Genomic DNA, 19,615 nt, shown 5'->3' with positions numbered 1-19,615 from the left:
GGCCTGCTGGTATTGGTATCCATGCACTAAAACTTGAAAAGAAATACAGAATATTGAATTGAACATATGTAAAATTAAGAAAGTAACAACATTTTTGCAGGAACAGATTCCACGAGTACAGTAAACCTTACCTTTTGTGGTTTCTTAGGGTTGGGCATTGGAGCACAGCTGTTTATTGATTGTCCTGCCTTCCACTGAAGAATTCCTGGATGCCTAAAAAGACAGGGAGAGGATTTTGGGGGATAATTATACAATCATTTTGATAAGATATGCTCTATCGCTGCTGTAACTCTTCCTTAGTGCATTTTGAAATTATTTATTAATCCCTAATGTGTCTTCAAATTAAAATGATCATTGGTTATGGACTTCCTCCGTGTCAGTTTAATCAAACGTTGTCATCCTTTATCCTTTATCTCACAGCCAATAGAAACCATCATCTGTGTTCCCATGCGTGTCTCACAGTCCTTTGTTGATCTCTAAGGTCCCACAGTACTTATTTAAATTTTATACATAGGTTGGTTTAATTATGTTATTGTCATTTTCAATTTACTGATGTTTGACATACTGTGAAGGCTTGCATTGTCAATAAATACAGTACTGGTAGTTATTGGATTACGGACATCTTGAGTGCCCTCATCACTAATGGCAGCATGAAATGATATCTGCATGCAGTCGACAAGACGTTTCTATGGTAGTGCAGCTCCACCAGTAGCACATACATACGAACCATAGCCACAAAGTGTGCTGTGTCAAGAGCGAGAAAGAGATACCAGGAGACAGGCCAGTAAACTAAGAGTAGCGGCAAAACCCAACATCAGGATAACTATCTGCTCCTCTGTGCAGGACGAGCACAGTCAGAGCAACAATTTGACCTCCGGCAGGTCACTTGTGTGTGTGTTTTGGTCCAAACTGTCAGAAGCCGATTCCATTAGGGTTGCATTACAGCCCGACGGTCACAAGTGAGATCTGCGCAACACAGCAGAACACTATAATTGGCAGAATTGCAATTGTTGCCCTGGTCTCATATACAGTATGATAGCAGGTTCACGTTGAGTACATGTGACAGATTAGGGGATTCTTTGATTCCTACATAACCCTCCAGCATGATTAAGATAGTACTTGGTTAGTCACAGCCTCGGGAGGCACATCCTTGAAGGGCAGCAAGGACCCGAGCATGCTAGCTAGGCGTACCATGACTACATATAGGTAGGTACACAAATAGCTCGAGAACAATCGTCAGACATTGTAGTGTACCGAGTCCAACGTTTCTTCTGGTACATCACAATGCCCAGTTGAGGTATGTGTGTCAGCAATTTTTTGAAGAACAGGGATATTGATGCTTCTGACTGTCCTGCCCCTTCTTCGGACTTGAATCCAATGAGAACCTTTGGGACTTCATGGATTGTTGAATCCACCAATATATTGTACAAGAGACTGTCCAAAATGTGTCTGATGCCCTGAAGTGGGTTTAAAGCCTGTAGGATTTGTGGTCTTATTTGTATAAATGATCAACACATCCATTCATGACAGAAGCCCTTAGATCTTTCATTTCAGGAAATTTGAAAATGTATGTTACATTACATTGTTAGAATTTTTTAAAATTCTATAACTACTTGAGTCTATGAAGGAAAGTAACAGATGTGCACAGAATGCTTGCAAAGTTTAAGCAGGGATTTATTGCAGCAGTACTTACTGTAGGTTTGAGGCAGAACTAACTATTTCTTGAAATGACTTTAGTTTAAGAAATAAGGTATGCACAATGTATTTTTCATTAATGAAAATGTATTCAGGTGTACGTGATGAACGTACAAATAGTCAATCCTGCCTGGTGTGAAGATCTGAAAAGGAATCTTCATTTAGACAGCAGTTATTCATGCTCATGCCGCTGAATTATTTATGCTATTGTGAAGCCTGTTTATTTTGGGTTGAGCTGGCAACCTGTCACCGCAAGTCAGACAATATCTGTGTGTGTGAGAGAGAATGTGTGTGTTTATAACTGTGACAAGAGTTGCCAACTCCCTGAAATCTATTGGTGTGCCATGCTGACACTGGGGGTGGGCGTCAGGTAATCACCCCAGCGCCATCGCCCTGGCAACTGACTGTCGCCAAGGGAGACAGCTGAGGCGCACCTCTGCAGGTGCAGGACAAGATGTCCCTTCAGGACATGCAACCTGGGGACACAAAGTGTGCCTGTTTGGGTTGTTTTTTTTGCAAATTTCGATCTGATAATGGAGAAGGTTTCCACAAAGTTGGGCGGTACACTCTCTAAACAAGTCATATACACACAGAAATAGTGTAATCACAGCCCTCGCAGCCTGCAGCGAAGCTTTCAAGTTGGTTACAAGTGTGACAAAGGGCATGGTCACTTCACTTCATAATCTGGTGACCAATGATTACTGGAGGTGTGGGGTGTCCCGATATGATATTTGTATTGGATATCAGCTAAAATCTCTGATATAAGCTCTCCGATACAAGCAGACCTGCAACGAGTTTAAAGCCAGTTAACATCTACTAGGGATGTCCCGATGCGATATCTGGATCGGATCGGCCGCCGATATTTGCAAAAAAATGCGTATCGGTAAGGCATGGGAAAATGCCGATCCAGATCCAGTTAAAAAAAACCTCTGTTCCGTGTTTTCCAACGCACCGATTTAAATAATACATTCCACTTTTCTGCTGCTCCCTAATTTCCGTTCCGCATTTTCCAGCACACCTTCAACACATCCACAGGTCTGTGGATTCTCACGCAGTTGCTTTTAGCTGCTGGCATTACACGACAGGCTCTTCTCACTTTCCTGTGTCTCCCTCTTACAGACAGCGAGCGCACCTTCTTACACACGTCACATTCTGTCACGTCACATACGTATACGTCCTCTCCCAGCAGAGAGCGAGGTAGCAGCATGGCTAGCGTTAGCTGTGATGCTAGTGCAGCCGCTAAGGTGCGCACCTGCTCAAGCGTCCTCTGCGCACGACAAATCTATGCCACGCACAAAATCAAATAAAAAAATAAGCGCATGACAATTTTCGACACACGGACACGACAGAGAAAACAGTTTTCGTCATCATTGTTCAAATATTGTAAGGTCTGTCGAGACGCTTATCTCCATTCGGTGCCACACGTCCACACCATCAAAATGCCGAGGCAAACATTTCCACATCAACACCGTATGAAAAAAATAGTGATTTTTTTTAGTTGTGATTTCCCTCTCTGCATGAAAGTTTAAAATTAGCATATATTAATGCAGTATGAAGAAGAATGTTTTAATGTAGACACATAGAATCATCATACTGCTGTGATTATATGCATCAAGTGTTCATTCAAGGCTGAGGCAAAATATCGAGATATATATCGTGTATCGCAATATGACCTTAAAATATCGCAATATTAAAAAAAAGGCCATATCGCCCAGCCCTAGTTCAATGATGCCATTTCTGTTTGTCATGTATAATTTTGTCTATTTTGTGTTTATCCTTGAATAAACAGGTCAGTTTCTTGTTACCAACCATTGTGTATTATTCAAACTCCCCTAATTCAGCTGGCTAGTTGTTATCAAGAGTACTAAAACCCTTTTCAACATGATTCTGACAACTAAGTAGGCTAAATAACTTTAAACTTTAATACATGCTCGGATAGGCCAGTATCGGTATCGGTCAGTATCGGTATCGGATCGGAAGTGCAAAAACCTGGATCGGGACATATATATATACTGTACATTAAGCACACAAAGTTGTTTTTTTCTTGTATTTTAGTGAAGTCCTTTACAAAAAGTAAAGATTGTTGGCTATAAGCTACCAGGAGTTGGCAGCTACACAACAGCTAAGCACACAATAGCGCACAAGCAAGAAGTATACGTAATAAGTCTCTTTAGCTCAACAACATTTGCAGTTCAAAACAGCACATTTCTCAAAATAAACACGTACCAAATAATTACAGTTGATATTACTTACAGAAACAAAGTCTCCAAGGCAGAAGCGTATTACAAAGTATCAAATAACTTAACTTAAAGGGGAACTGCACTTTTTGGGGAATTTTGCCTATCGTTCACAATCATTATGAAACCATGACAACGGATGGATTTTTTTTTATACATTTGAAATATTAAAAAATGTAATGGGAGGTCCACTATTCCGCCCATAAAATCAGATAATTAAACCATTCAAAAAGCGCAAACAATACTCAATAAAAAATTGAATATTAACCAAGTGTTGGTGATATTGTTATTATACGTGCTAACGAAGACATACTATTTATAGTGGCCACGTGATCACTTACGTGTGTCCCTATGTTTACATAATTTGTTTGTTTGTTTATTATTTAAAACAAACAAACTACAATATAAAATGACCAATTACAAAAAAGAAAGCAGATTGTTATTCAACCGTAAGGTCTCCTGGCTGTTTCCACCCAACACCAGAGCCAATAAAGATAAACTGCACAGCAAAGGAGTGGGAAAAAAGCCATTCTCAAGGGTAGTTTAGGACTAGGCCAAATAGAGCTAGTATCTACAACCCTTCAAGGCCTAATAGACAAAGCCACGTTAAAACAGAGAGTTGGGAAGACCCAATCACAGAAGGATGTACTGCATTCGCTCTAAGCCATCAGACAGACTTTATTATTGCCTGTGTACTTGTCACAAAGTGATTACACCACACTTTCCTTCAGCAAACTAAATTTGCACAACTATTCTTTGGGCCCTTATAAGTGAATCTGACTCTAACACAAGGATGAGCCATCCATCCACTCGGGGAGCAGTGCGGCGTGGGGGACAAGCACAGGGAGAAAAACAAAGCAGTGCATAACACAGATACACAACAACAGCACAGCTGGGCTATAAATCACAGCTTGAAGAGTTGCAGGCAGAGTTTGTCAAATATGAACTACTATTGTTCTGAGGAGAGTAGACATTTTAGGGAAGCTTTTTGCTATGTTTTCAGGTAAACCAGAACATCACTACTAAGAAAGTCTATTACAAGAAAGTATAGATTAACAATATAACCCTCATTTGAACATCTCTGTCCCACAGCTTTTCATAGTCAAGCGTCCTCATGATGTGCCTGTTTTGTTGAGAGTAGTGCAAATGTTAAAGTGTGCTACGGCACCCTCAAGTTGAAAGACTAATACTAAAATAAGCAGTTAAATAACCATGTTTGTGTTTGGTCATTTCCCTGCTAAACCCATGACAAGATTAGAAAATCCTGACCTAACTAATACAGTAATTATTGAGTTTTGTATTTATATGATACATACTGGAAATTAATGCTTTTGATACACGTAAAAACAATAAAAGTCTAAATATTAAGATTGGCATTGAAAAACATGAAATGATACAAATAATATCCACTAAAAGTACTGTTTTTTCAATGTTTGCATTTTTTTTATTATTTAACACTAATTCCATAATTTGTTTCAGTGTCAATACAACGTTTTCTACAATGCCATTGTTTTTTTCAATACCAAAACTTACTGGCTGTTCTGGCTCCTTAATTTTCACTTTGGTCCTTGGAGGCAAAAGGTTTAACCACCCAGAAGTAAACAGTAATAACTTTTTTTTTTAAACGTAGCGCAGACATCTGCCAGGCTCTATCTTCCAAAAGCAAAGAAATCTTTATAAAAAAAATCTTGAATCCAGACGGTAATCCAGATCAGCCCCAAAATCTAATCACTTGTTCCTTATCCCACTTCTGACATTTCCTGAAAGTTTAATTAAAATTTGCCTCCAACTTTTTTTTGGCAATGTAGCTAACAAACAGACAACAGGACAAAAAACAAAGTCCAGCGACAAATACATAACCACCAGGGGGAGGAAATTAATTGAAGGATAAATTAAATGTGAGTGTGGTCGATTTATTTTGTTCTGTTACTTTCAAACAGGCTGCAAGAGGTTTAAATAAACGGAGTGAATCCTCTTGGCAGTCATTTACTCTCTTTGTCTCTGTGGGTGGAGGCAGTACCACTAGCAAAGATAGAGAATTTCGTGCTCGTAACATAAACATAAGGTAATATAGTAGAAATGATCCAGATCCGCAGACCATTTCCAAAATCCTTAGCCAATTCCTGACATTTCCTAAAAAGCCCGGTCATAATTTTCGGAGTTATGTTGCTAACTAAGTCACCATTTAACTAACTCCAGCAATTCCCACAAATTCCGGACTATACGCCGCTACTTTTTTCCTACGCTTTGTACCCTGCGGCTTATAAAGCAGTGTAGCTTGTTTATGGATTTTAATTCCCTGATGGCCATAATGCAAATATGTTTTTAAAAAAAACAAGCAAATACACTGAAAATGTGTGTTATTGTTTGTGCTATGGCATTGGTGTTGAAAATGTACTTCTTGTTTTAATGCATCAACCCGTAAGTAAAACTGTCTATAGCGTTGCTGCTCAAAATGATTCTTCATTCGTCACGCCAAGCAACGTTTGTAAGTTTTACAATATAACTAAAACAATTGTTACTTACTAAACCGTCCCATGTGTGATGTCCGTAGGAGTGTTGTACGTGCTATCGTAATCTAATAAAGCTAGCGTCATTATCATTAGCTAATACGCTAACATGTTTTACGAGTGTCCGTTAGTATTATAAACTTACAATGGCATTCTTTTTGTATTGTTTCAGTTTTGTAAATTCACCAAAACGTCACCATAAAATTATTAAGTCTGTTTAGCTGTTTGGAGAGCTAGCTTCCGCAGCTAGTAGGTCCATGACGATGACTACTGTTGTTGGTTTTTTTATCAGCCGTTTTACTGCCGTTTTACAGACACCATTGGGAAACATTTAAGTTGTGTAAATAAACATTTACAAAATATTTATGTTTAAATAACTCATTTCACAATGTATACATCTGCAGTTTATAAGCCAGTGCGGGTAATATATGAAAACGTTTTCTTCTAAAATTTAGTGGGTGCGCTCTATAGCCCAGAAAATACGGTACACAACCTCCTGGTGGAGGTAAAACTATTTACAGAAACATGGAAGTTGTACTCACTTTAATCAGATAACAGTACATACTGTACATATATACATACACAAATATATACACAAATATAAACTTATTAGGAATAGTTGTAGATTGCAATATGCTCCAGCATAGATGTTGTACATAGAAAGAACATGTATCAAGAGTTGTGTGATATTTACATTCGCTAAAATGTTTGTTTATTCGTGGGGTGTAGAACTACACCAATGATTTAATAAAGTAGCTAAATCAAGTACTAATACTTTTGTACTTTGTGGTTTGGTTTTAAACATAAATAGCAATTTTTACGAGGTGTCTGTATCAAAATAAAGACAGGTAGCCCACACCTTCACATATCATGAGTCCAGTAAAAAGCAAACAGTATTTCAAGAAGCATTACCTATGTGTGCGTCATCTGTGGCCCTCTCCACATATTGATCTATATAACCTTTGAATTAAGGTTAGACCGCCATTGGTACACAGAACATATTTGACACTCACCCCCTCTCGCCTTTCTCCTTTTTCATGCTTTCTTTCAGCTTTTGCAGCATGTCTTCCATCACGTTGCCCTGCTGGGCCAGAGTCACACTCTCTGTCTGCAGGCCTTGAGGGTTCCTATGGTAACGCACACACACACACACACACACTCACTTATATGAAGTCAATCAATGACAGTCAATCATACAAATGACCCAGTCCATCAGATTGGTGAGCCAGGCTCTCATCAATATGTTCAATTCATCTACTGCAATTGCGGATCCCTGTTGCCATGGCGGATCGATACTTTCATCAATTAGTCACTGGAGGAGAGTACCGAAGGACTTTAGCATCAATTCAGTCAATTACTGGTTGGCAAATGAGAAACTACAAGCGGAAGTTGGACTACATTTCCCATTAAAGGGGAACATTATCACAATTTCAGAATGGTTAAAACCATTAAAAATCAGTTCCCAGTGGCTTATTATATTTTTCGAAGTTTTTTTCAAAATTTTACCCATCACGCAATATCCCTAAAAAAAGCTTCAATGTGCCTGATTTTAACCATCGTTATAAACACCCGTCCATTTTCCTGTGACGTCACATAGTGAAGCCAACAAAAACAAACATGGCGGAAAGAACACCAAGCTATAGCGACATTAGCTCGGATTCAGACTCGGATTTCAGCGGCTTAAGCGATTCAACAGATTACGAATGTATTGAAACGGATGGTTGTAGTGTGGAGGCAGGTAGCGAAAACGAAATCGAAGAAGAAACTGAAGCTATTGAGCCATATCGGTTTGAACCGTATGCAACCGACGAAAACGACACGACAGCCAGTGACAGGGAGAAAGCGAGGACGAATTCGGCGATCGCCTTCTAACCAACGATTGGTATGTTTGTTTGGCATTAAAGGAAACTAACAACTAAGAACTAGGTTTACATCATATGAAATACATTTGGCAACAACATGCACTTTGAGAGTGCAGACAGCCCAATTTTCATCAATTAATATATTCTGTAGACATACCCTCATCCGCACTCTTTTCCTGAAAGCTGATCTGTCCAGTTTTGGAGTTGATGTCAGCAGGCCAAGGAAGCTAGGGTCGATAGGGGGTTTAGCTCGCTCGTCTGCGGGAACAAACTGCCGCCATTGCTTGCCGTGCTACCGAGGTCCTTTGTCCCTGAATTGCTCACACTCCGGCAGATTCAATGGGGGTCTGGTGGCAGATTTCTTTGACTTTATCGTTGGAAATGCATCTGCTTTGAGTGTCGCAGGATATCCACACATTCTTGCCATCTCTGTCGTAGCGTAGCTTTCGTTGGTAAAGTGTGCGGAACAAACGTCCAATTTCTTGCCACTTTCGCATCTTTGGGCCACTGGTGCAACTTGAATCCGTCCCTGTTCGTGTTGTTACAACCTCCAACAACACACCGACGAGGCATGATGTCTCCAAGGTACGGAAAACAGTCGAAAAACAAAAAATAACAGAGCTGATTTGACTCGGTGTTTGAGAAAATGGCGGATTGCTTCCCGATGTGACACCACGTTGTGACGTCATCGCTCCGAGAGCGAATATTAGAAAGGCGTTTAATTCGCCAAAATTCACCCATTTAGAGTTCAGAAATCGGTTAAAAAAATATATGGTCTTTTTTCTCGAACATCAAGGTATACAGGTAAAAGCCAGTAAATTAGAATATTTTGAAAAACTTGATTTATTTCAGTAATTGCATTCAAAAGGTGTAACTTGTACATTATATTTATTCATTGCACACAGACTGATGCATTCAAATGTTTATTTCATTTAATTTTGATGATTTGAAGTGGCAACAAATGAAAATCCAAAATTCCATGTGTCACAAAATTAGAATATTGTGTAAGGCTAATACAAAAAAGGGATTTTTAGAAATGTTGGCCAACTGAAAAGTATGAAAATGAAAAATATGAGCATGTACAATACTCAATACTTGGTTGGAGCTCCTTTTGCCTCAATTACTGCGTTAATGCGGCGTGGCATGGAGTCGATGAGTTTCTGGCACTGCTCAGGTGTTATGAGAGCCCAGGTTGCTCTGATAGTGGCCTTCAACTCTTCTGCATTTTTGGGTCTGGCATTCTGCATCTTCCTTTTCACAATACCCCACAGATTTTCTATGGGGCTAAGGTCAGGGGAGTTGGCGGGCCAATTTAGAACAGAAATACCATGGTCCGTAAACCAGGCACGGGTAGATTTTGCGCTGTGTGCAGGCGCCAAGTCCTGTTGGAACTTGAAATCTCCATCTCCATAGAGCAGGTCAGCAGCAGGAAGCATGAAGTGCTCTAAAACTTGCTGGTAGACGGCTGCGTTGACCCTGGATCTCAGGAAACAGAGTGGACCGACACCAGCAGATGACATGGCACCCCAAACCATCACCCAACCATGCAAATTTTGCATTTCCTTTGGAAATCGAGGTCCCAGAGTCTGGAGGAAGACAGGAGAGGCACAGGATCCACGTTGCCTGAAGTCTAGTGTAAAGTTTCCACCATCAGTGATGGTTTGGGGTGCCATGTCATCTGCTGGTGTCGGTCCACTCTGTTTCCTGAGATCCAGGGTCAACGCAGCCGTCTACCAGCAAGTTTTAGAGCACTTCATGCTTCCTGCTGCTGACCTGCTCTATGGAGATGGAGATTTCAAGTTCCAACAGGACTTGGCGCCTGCACACAGCGCAAAATCTACCCGTGCCTGGTTTACGGACCATGGTATTTCTGTTCTAAATTGGCCCGCCAACTCCCCTGACCTTAGCCCCATAGAAAATCTGTGGGGTATTGTGAAAAGGAAGATGCAGAATGCCAGACCCAAAAACGCAGAAGAGTTGAAGGCCACTATCAGAGCAACCTGGGCTCTCATAACACCTGAGCAGTGCCAGAAACTCATCGACTCCATGCCACGCCGCATTAACGCAGTAATTGAGGCAAAAGGAGCTCCAACCAAGTATTGAGTATTGTACATGCTCATATTTTTCATTTTCATACTTTTCAGTTGGCCAACATTTCTAAAAATCCCTTTTTTGTATTAGCCTTAAGTAATATTCTAATTTTGTGACACACGGAATTTTGGATTTTCATTTGTTGCCACTTCAAATCATCAAAATTACCGTAAATGAAATAAACATTTGAATGCATCAGTCTGTGTGCAATGAATAAATATAATGTACAAGTTACACCTTTTGAATGCAATTACTGAAATAAATCAATTTTTTCAAAATATTCTAATTTACTGGCTTTTACCTGTATATGGACGCTTACATAGGTCTGGTGATAATGTTCCCCTTTAAGTGTGTCGAGGAGCTATGGTGAAGTATCCCGATCACACTATTCTTCCTAACTTTTAAACTGTAAGCATTTATCTATAAGGCATTGCAGCAAAATAAATATGAAGTGCTGTCAAAACAAATATTTGGTGACGTTATCTGAACTTACCTGGCACTGAATTGTAATGATTTGGATTTACTGCTGGGATGCCCCACAAATTCATTTGGATTCATGTCTATTCTTGAGTTGGGCGCACGGGTATTCTTCCTGTGTTGTTTCACAAAAGGGCTTTTTCTGCAATAAAATCCAAAGATAATGAGATTACAGGCATGATCACACTCATTTTAAAGTAATTCACACCAAGTACAACACCCCTGTCATCACCTTCTAAAAATGAAAGCATGACATATTTGCCGAAAGCTATGGAGGGTGGTTAAAACAACTGGCAGTAAATGTTTAAAGGGCTATTGAGAAATTAGTTAAGTGAGGCATTTTAGGTATATTGTTACAGCTAGAGCTGAGAAAGTGCCAGCGACACAGCTGATAACGTAATGACTTTGGAATGATGAGGCTTGTTAAGTTTCACTCAGCGAGGGGAACCTTGAGGCAATGACAAAGCAAATATTGCTGTTTCTGTCATGACTTTTAGGCCAGTAAAAGAATACAGAACAATAATAAATTATTTAGGATCAGGTAATCCGTCACTGATGACCGAGTGGACGGTTCGGCTGATTGCGGTTGCTGGCAGCTGTCCTCGTTACGCTGTAAATAAGTGTGAATGGTTGTAAACACGGGCAGCACGGTGGTAGAGGGGTTAGTGCGTCTGCCTCACAATACGAAGGTGCTGAGTAGTCTGGGGTTCAATCCCAGGCTCGGGATCTTTCTGTGTGGAGTTTGCATGTTCTCCCCGTGACTGCGTGGGTTCCCTCCGGGTACTCCGGCTTCCTCCCACCTCCAAAAACATGCACCTGGGGATAGGTTGATTGGCAACACTAAAAAAAATTGGCCCTAGTGTGTGGATGTGAGTGTGATTGTTGTCTGTCTATCTGTGTTGGCCCTGCGATGAGGTGGCGACTTGTCCAGGGTGTACCCCGCCTTCCGCCCGATTGTAGCTGAGATAGGCTCCAGCGCCCCCCGCAACCCCGAAGGGAATAAGCGGTAGAAAATGGATGGATGGATGGATGGATGGTTGTAAACACCACATAAAGAGTGTTTGGGTTTGTGACATAAGAAATGTGTGACATTATCACATGTCCTTAAACCTTATTTAATAACAGAACATGAAGTGGTCCACTTACAGGTGTTAGGTCAATTTTCCATTTTAAAAAGGTAAGGTATCAACATTGCCCCTCTGACATATCGCTAGAGAGTTGGGTTTTTCGGGATATAAGCTGTCTCTTGGCTGAAAAGAAGTGGATGCTATTCATTGAATGGAAGTAAGAAATCATCGAAAAACATGCAGCCGACTTGGCAAAGCAGCTTGAGTGTAGCAGTGCTAGTCTGAACTATATTCAAGCAAAGTGGCGGGCCGTGCGTTTCCCACCTAGGCCTTCAGTGATGTCCGACTTCAATGATTACCTCTCAAAATAACATAATGTATGTCCCCACGTGACCATTGCTGGAGAAATACTATACAGAAACACATTTACACCCTACTGGGCATTGAATCACCACCAACAGTGTACAAAACGGGTTATTTTCTGGCGCATTAAAAATCAATAAACCCGCATCAGCGACTAAAACATATCTTATGTGGTACTGTCAAAATTAAAATTGCAAAAAAACCTATTAAACATGAAAAAATAAAAAATAAAAATATTTGAACTGACAACTTGTAGCACCAATTCGACGCCGTATGACCTCTCGTAGTACATTGATTCGAGTGGAAATGGCGGGCATTTCCCCATTTCATCGTCAACATCATCTCACAGATGTAGTTTCTCTTTAAACATCCTTCTTGAAAATGGCCTTGCAAATGTATATCTGCCAACTAATCAACGCTTTGTTCTCCTTTGTGGGTCAACACTTCCCGATTCCGGGTAAACTGAAACTTGTGAATGGATACTCACTTTGGAAATAAACGTGAGTATCCAATCACAGTCTTGTTAACATCAGGCTACCGAGAGAGGCTACTGTCAACAACTTGTGATCTGATTGGCTATCGCAACTGTCTATCAACTGTGTGTGTTCTCAAATTCATCCGCTAACGGTCCCGGTGATCTGATTGGCTATCGCAATTGTCTATCAACTGTTTGTGTCCGTTCACTTACGGTGCATAGACGCCTGCATTGTTGATTCTGAAGGTCCCGGGTAGATTTTGTACAACATGGCATCATAAGCTAGCTGAATTCTGATTGGATACAAACTAACCTAAAAACAACAGCACTGGAAAGAGAATAATATGACATGAAGAGAATATGAATACTTTTAGATATTAAGGGAAAGTAAATAAAAAATGACTTTTATCTTTAATTATGATCATGATTTGTGGTTGTTAGGCCAGCAGAAAAGGCCTTGCTGGCCCTGACGGCCCACCACTGTTCAAGCATAATGAGTAAATAACGCCAGCCAAGGACGTTGGAATAATATCTAACTCCATGAAAATAAGTAAAAGCCATTGTTGGTGTTTGACAGAGAAGCAGCCCAAAGGAAATACTGTTGAAGTCCACTCTCCAAGGTAAATGTTGTACATTATTATTGAATAACTTCATAACTTACAGCAGTTAGTACATACTATTATATCGTTCTTCATACAATATTCCATATCTAAAAGTTAGTTTTTCTTTTCGAAAAGCATGTTACATATTCAAATGGTGTTGTTTCGGGGGGGCCAAAGGCATTGGATTGGTTTTAATCTATTTCAATAGGCAACAATTGATTAATTGATTGAGACTTTTATTAGTAGATTGCACAGTACAGTACATATTCCGTACAATTGACCACTAAATGGTAACACCCGAATAAGTTTTTCAACTTGTTTAAGTCGGGGTCCAAGTTAATCAATTCATGGTAGACCAGTGGTTCTTAACCTTGTTGGAGGTACCGGACCCCACCAGTTTCATATGCGCATTCACTGAACCCTTCTTTAGTGAAAAATAAAAAAATTCAAATTCAAAACAAAGTTATGTTTTTTTACTGGTGCACAAAATGAACCATGCATGAACATCACCTTGTTAGAAAAACAAAACCAACACAGTGCATGAACTCACAACAAATTACACACCTGCAAATCAGATGGAAAATTAAAGTTGTATCCCCTCTGTATTAAAGAACAAGTACATGCTTAATGCGCATACTTGCCAACCCTCCCGGATTTTCCAAGAGACTCCCGAAATTCAGCGCCTCTCCCGAAAACCTCCCGGGACAAATTTTCTCCCGAAAATCTCCCGAAATTCAGGTGGACCTGAGTGACGTGTCGACATCCTGTTTTTACGTCCGCTTTCCCACAATATAAACAGCGTGCCTGCCCTATGACGTTAAAACTGTAGAATAATCGAGGGCGAGTTCTTGGTTTCTTATGTGGGTTTATTGTTAGGCAGTTTCATTAACGTCCTCCCAGCGCGGTAACACACAACAGCAGTCACGTTTTCGTCTACCGTAAAGCAGTTTGTCTGCCGTAAACAGCAATGTTGTGACACTCTTAAACAGGACAATACTGCCATCTACTGTACATGCATATGTGACAATAACATCTAGGGCTTTTAGAGAGTGCAGTGCACAACTGCACACACAACAAGGAGACGAAGCAGAATGCATCATTAGAGAGGGTGTTCAGCATGGTTAGAAAAATAGTGACAGAGAATAGAACAAGGATGGACAATTCAACCCTTAACTCAACAATGAGTAGATGAGTGTTATGTGTGTGTATATGTGTAAATAAATGAACACTGAAATTCAATTATTTCTCTTATTTATATATATATATATATATATATATATATATATATATTATATATATATATATACATATATATATATATTTTATTATATATATACATATGTATATATATATATATATATATATATATATATATATATATATATATATATATATATATATACACACATATATATATAAAATAAAATGAATAAATAAATATATATATGTATAAATATATATATAATAAAATAAATAAAATATATATATATATATATATAGCTAGAATTCACTGAAAGTCAAGTATTTCTTATGTATATATATGAAATACACTTGGTGAATTCTAGCTGTAAATATACTCCTCCACTCTTAACCACGCCCCCAACCACGCCCCCGCCCCATACACGACCACACTCCCCCCCCCTCCCGAAATCAGAGGTCTCAAGGTTGGCAAGTATGTTAATGCGCAACAAGCTACACAAATAGTCCCATTACAATGTGTTTGTGAGTAAAGCCGAACATGCCAAATCTATAGTATACCGTATTTTCCGAACTATAAGGCGCACTTAAAATCATTTTTTTTTTCTCAAAACTCGACAGTGCGCCTTGTAACCCGGTGCGCCTAATGTAAGGAATACGTTTGGTTGAGTTTACCCAGCTCGAAGCTATTTTATTTGGTACATGGTGTAATGATAAGTGTGACCAGAAAATGGCAGTCAAACATAAGAAATAAGTGTAGGCTGCACTACGATGGGTGTCATGTAAACACCAACATTTTAAATGTTCCATTGAAAATATTGAACATTACTCGCGGTGCTCAAAAATCTATCAAAATGACTTTGGTAAGCTATGAAGCCGCACCGCTTGAAGGATTGTCGGCGTATTAAACATACAAGTATTATTATGGCGTGTGTATAAGGTAAGACATTATCTGGCGTATTGTTTCACAATATAATGCAAAAGTAACTTTTCTTAATTTCTGGTACCGGCTGATCTGTTATTGGGATCTGCGTAAATCCTGAAAAACTCGTAGTCGATTATTTTTCTCTATCTTTTTGTTATGGGACATTCATCCTCCGCTGTTGCCGTTTCTAATATAAAGTAGTGTAAAGTTCTTATATCTGTCAGTAAACTCGCCCTGAATGCGCTAAAAACATACCGGCGCAGTGAGTTTACATTATTCACCCAAGGAACTTTAGTTATTAGAGTTCCAGTCGGACGGTTTTTCACGGGACACATTTCCAGGTGTTTTTTTCCGAATAATGAGATGCTGCTCCGTTATTGATTTAAGTAAAGTCTGAATGTTAGCTCCATTTTTTTTACACTTCTTCCACTCCCGTCCTTGCACGCTACACCGCTACAACAAAGATGACGGGGAGAAGAGGCTGAGGCTGCCAAAGGTGATCCACGTAAATAAGACCGCCCACAAAACGGCGCATCCGTAAGCCACTGTCAGAAAGCGGCTTGAAGAAGATCTGTAAAACAATCTATGCAACATTTTGAACAAAAAACCACCATTACATGTTATGTAGACCACAAGGAAGTGTTTTACATTTAGAAAAAATAAGTAATAATGTGACTCCTTTCTTGCGCCCTATAATCCGGTGCGCCTAATATATTAAAAAAGATTAAAAAAATAGACCATTCATCGACAGTGGGCCTTATAATCCGGTGCGCCCTATGGTCCGGAAAATATGGTACATATTTTTTTTGGTCAGACGCTAAATCTTTTTGTTGCGGTCCATATCTAATTGTGGCTGTATGCCACACATAAATGAATGTATGTAAAACACTGTGTTCACACCTATTGACAATATAGAGCAGGCCTGGGCAATTATTTTGACTCAGGGGCCAAATTTAGAGGAAAAAAATGTGTCTGGGGGGCCGGTACATCTATTTTTAGGAACACTAATACAAAACCTCACAATAATGTCTGATTGAATGCTAAAAACGTTATGACGGACCGCCTTAAAAAAAGGAATGGAATTTTAAATGTTTTTACTGAATGAGACACCCAGAATGTACATGAAAATAAAGAATGTGGGATTTACAATATTAACTATGAACGATAAAACACTGAATATTGACAACATATGAACATCACATCCTCTCTCGATCAACATATTTTACTATCAAGCGAAATGCAACAAAACAGCGAATTATGAACGCGAAGGGTACAAATAAACCCACCTACAATCTGATATATCTGATATATCGCTTTAGAACTTTGTTGTGAAAATCTCCTTCCGCGTCTGTCCCTGACACCCGCATTTCAGGCTGACACTCTGGAAACACTCTGTGGAAACGCTCCTCCACCCACACTGCTTGGTGCCTGCTGTGACTTAGATTACCATAGTACAGGGGTGCTCATTACGTCGATCGCGAGCTACCGGTCGATCGCGGAGGGTGTGTCAGTCGATCACCAGCCAGGCATTAACAAAATAGTCCTAAAAATGAGCGATCATAAATCTTCACTATGACGTCACTTTCGTCACTTGATTGACATTCACGGCACCCGAGGGTCTTCTGAGATGACGCTGGCTGCTGCCAGCTCATTAAAATTACCGACTGGAAGGCGAGAAACACTTTATTTCAACAGACTCTGGCGCCGTACCTGTCGTCAAAACTCCAAAGACCGACTGCACAGTTGCACAGTTGCGCTAACAAAATAAGAGACTCAGAAAGCTGGCGTGCACAAGCTAGCAAGCTACGGAGTTTGCCGACAATGTATTTCTTGTAAAGTGTATACAGAGGAGTACGGAAGCTGGACAAATAAGATGCCAAAAAACCAACCACTTTCATGTGGTATTGGACAGAAAGGAGGACTTTTTTTCTCCTCCATTCAAAAATGCGGACGTTATCAGCACCACTGTCTGATTCCAATCAATGCAAAAGTCATCAGAATCAGGTAATACACCAACTTATATTCTTGTCTTCATGAAAGAAAGGAATCTATGTGTTAAACATGCTTGTATTATCTTTAAACACCTTTAACTTGTTAACAATATTAACTATATGTGTTAAACATGCTTGTATTATCATTAAACACCTTTAACTTGTTAACAATATTAACTATATGTGTTAAACATGCTTGTATTATCTTTAACCACCTTTAAGTTGTTAACAATATTAACTATATGTGTTAAACATGCTTGTATTATCTTTAAACACCTTTAACTTGTTAACAATATTAACTATATGTATTAAACATTATTGTATTATCATTAAACACCTTTTATTTATTAACAATATTAACTATGTGTTAAACATGCTTGTATTATCATTAAACACCTTTAACTTGTTAACAATATTAACTATGTGTTAAACATGCTTGCATTATCTTTAAACACCTTTAACTTGTTAACAATATTAACTATATGTATTAAACATACTTGTATTATCGTTAAACACCTTTAATTGTTTAACAATATTAACTATACGTGTTAAACATGCTTGCATTATCATTAAACACCTTTAACTTGTTAACAAAAACATATATTTCATAAATAAGTAAATATAAATTATATGTATGAATGAGGTAGATCCCCACGACTTCATCAATTGAAAAGTAGCTCGCCTGCAGAAAAAGTGTGAGCACCCCTGCCATAGTAACTAGAATATCGTGCAAAAGCGCAGATTCCAACCATTAATACTTTGTATAGTTCAAGACTTACGGCCATTTGAAAACATCACCTCACATCATAATGGCAGCTACACTTTTCATCTTAAAGATCCAAAAAAAATTATTTGAGAATATCCGGCGGGCCAGATTGAAAAGCTTAACGGGCCGCATGTGGCCCCCAGGCCTTAATTTGCCTAGGTCTAATATAGAGTCTCCAATTGGACATAATGGGAGGAAGCCAGATAAGAGGAAGAACATGCAAAATAGGCACACTTGCAAACCACCTCTAGTAGCACCCAAAACATGAACAAAGTTAAGTAAATAAACACATATTGGACTATTTGGACAAGAAAATGACTGTAAAAAAGGCAGACAAACTCACCTGCAACAGGCTGACAACCTGTCACCTTGTGGGCATATATTTACACTCACACAGGTCTGAAAAATAAATAGAGGGAAAGCACATACACTATTTAGAAAATAAATAGGCAAGTTGGAGCTTATTGGTGGAATTGGCACAACAATTTAAGACAGCAGAGTGTTGAACAAAACTCCTAGCACTAATATGACATATATATTTACTATATAAGTTAAAATCACGCATCACGAAAGCTGAAGTCGCCAAAGGAAACACGAATATGACGTCATGCTAACGTATGATGTAAGCTAATTGGTGATAGTGACGACAAAAACATCAATTATTAGAGATTAGAAACTTACCTGACGGTTGTGACCCAGGCTGGTAGACTACCTAATTCAACGTGTGTGTTATTAGAGCGTTTGTTTCCCAATACGAGAGGAATAAACGGTCGTAGTTTGTCGTTTCCTGGACGCAATCTACCGGCAGTGTTAGCAAGCGTTTCCATGACAACTGCATCACGTGACGCCCATTTTTCTTTCTCGCGATAGCTCTGTTAATGGCGAGATTTTAGTGAAAACTAATGTTTGGAGCCCGGAATGAACTCTTTATTATTAAAATTTTTTAAATGATTAGCATCGATTAGAGATGGGATTTATGGCTTTTTGAAAGGAGTCAGATCTTGAGGAGCCGTTCTTTAAAAGAGCCGTTCAACAGACTGGCTCGTTTTGTTTTTTGTGAACAGTGTTTTTTTTTTTTAATCAAGAAAACAATCACCCGTAACAGTTTTACAATAATATGTAGATGAGAATAAATAAATGTACATAATTATTACTTTAATGGTGGGAGTTATTCAGAAATATTGGACATCATTTTATTTTTTGTTGCGTTTTCACTGTAAACCAGTGGCCCCCAAACTACGGCCCGCGGGCTGGATCCGGCCTGCCAGCGGCCAAAATCCGGCCCACAGGAAGTTGCTAGTTTAAAAATATATATATATATATATTTAGTTTTATTGTTTTAAAATTTTTTTTTTTT

The 19,615-nt window shown here is 39.1% G+C and overlaps 1 protein-coding gene across 1 annotated transcript in view; it reads right to left on the bottom strand.

The window, feature by feature from the left end:
• Positions 1-19,085, bottom strand: part of zbbx (zinc finger, B-box domain containing) — a 50,373-nt gene extending 31,288 nt beyond the window's left edge. Inside the window, exons 1-4 of the mRNA XM_061925790.1 lie at positions 18,940-19,085; positions 10,889-11,014; positions 7,456-7,569; positions 132-213 (exon numbers count right to left, since the gene is read on the bottom strand). Coding sequence (XP_061781774.1) covers positions 132-213; positions 7,456-7,569; positions 10,889-11,014; positions 18,940-19,085 — 468 coding nt within the window. The remainder of the gene's footprint in view (positions 1-131; positions 214-7,455; positions 7,570-10,888; positions 11,015-18,939) is intronic.
• Between the last annotated feature and the right edge of the window lie 530 nt (positions 19,086-19,615).

The sequence above is a fragment of the Nerophis lumbriciformis genome, linkage group LG30, assembly GCF_033978685.3.
Source record: "Nerophis lumbriciformis linkage group LG30, RoL_Nlum_v2.1, whole genome shotgun sequence".
In the NCBI taxonomy this organism is placed as follows: domain Eukaryota; kingdom Metazoa; phylum Chordata; class Actinopteri; order Syngnathiformes; family Syngnathidae; genus Nerophis; species Nerophis lumbriciformis.
Note: the sequence above shows the minus strand (reverse complement) of the source record. Positions and strands in the feature narration are given on the sequence as shown.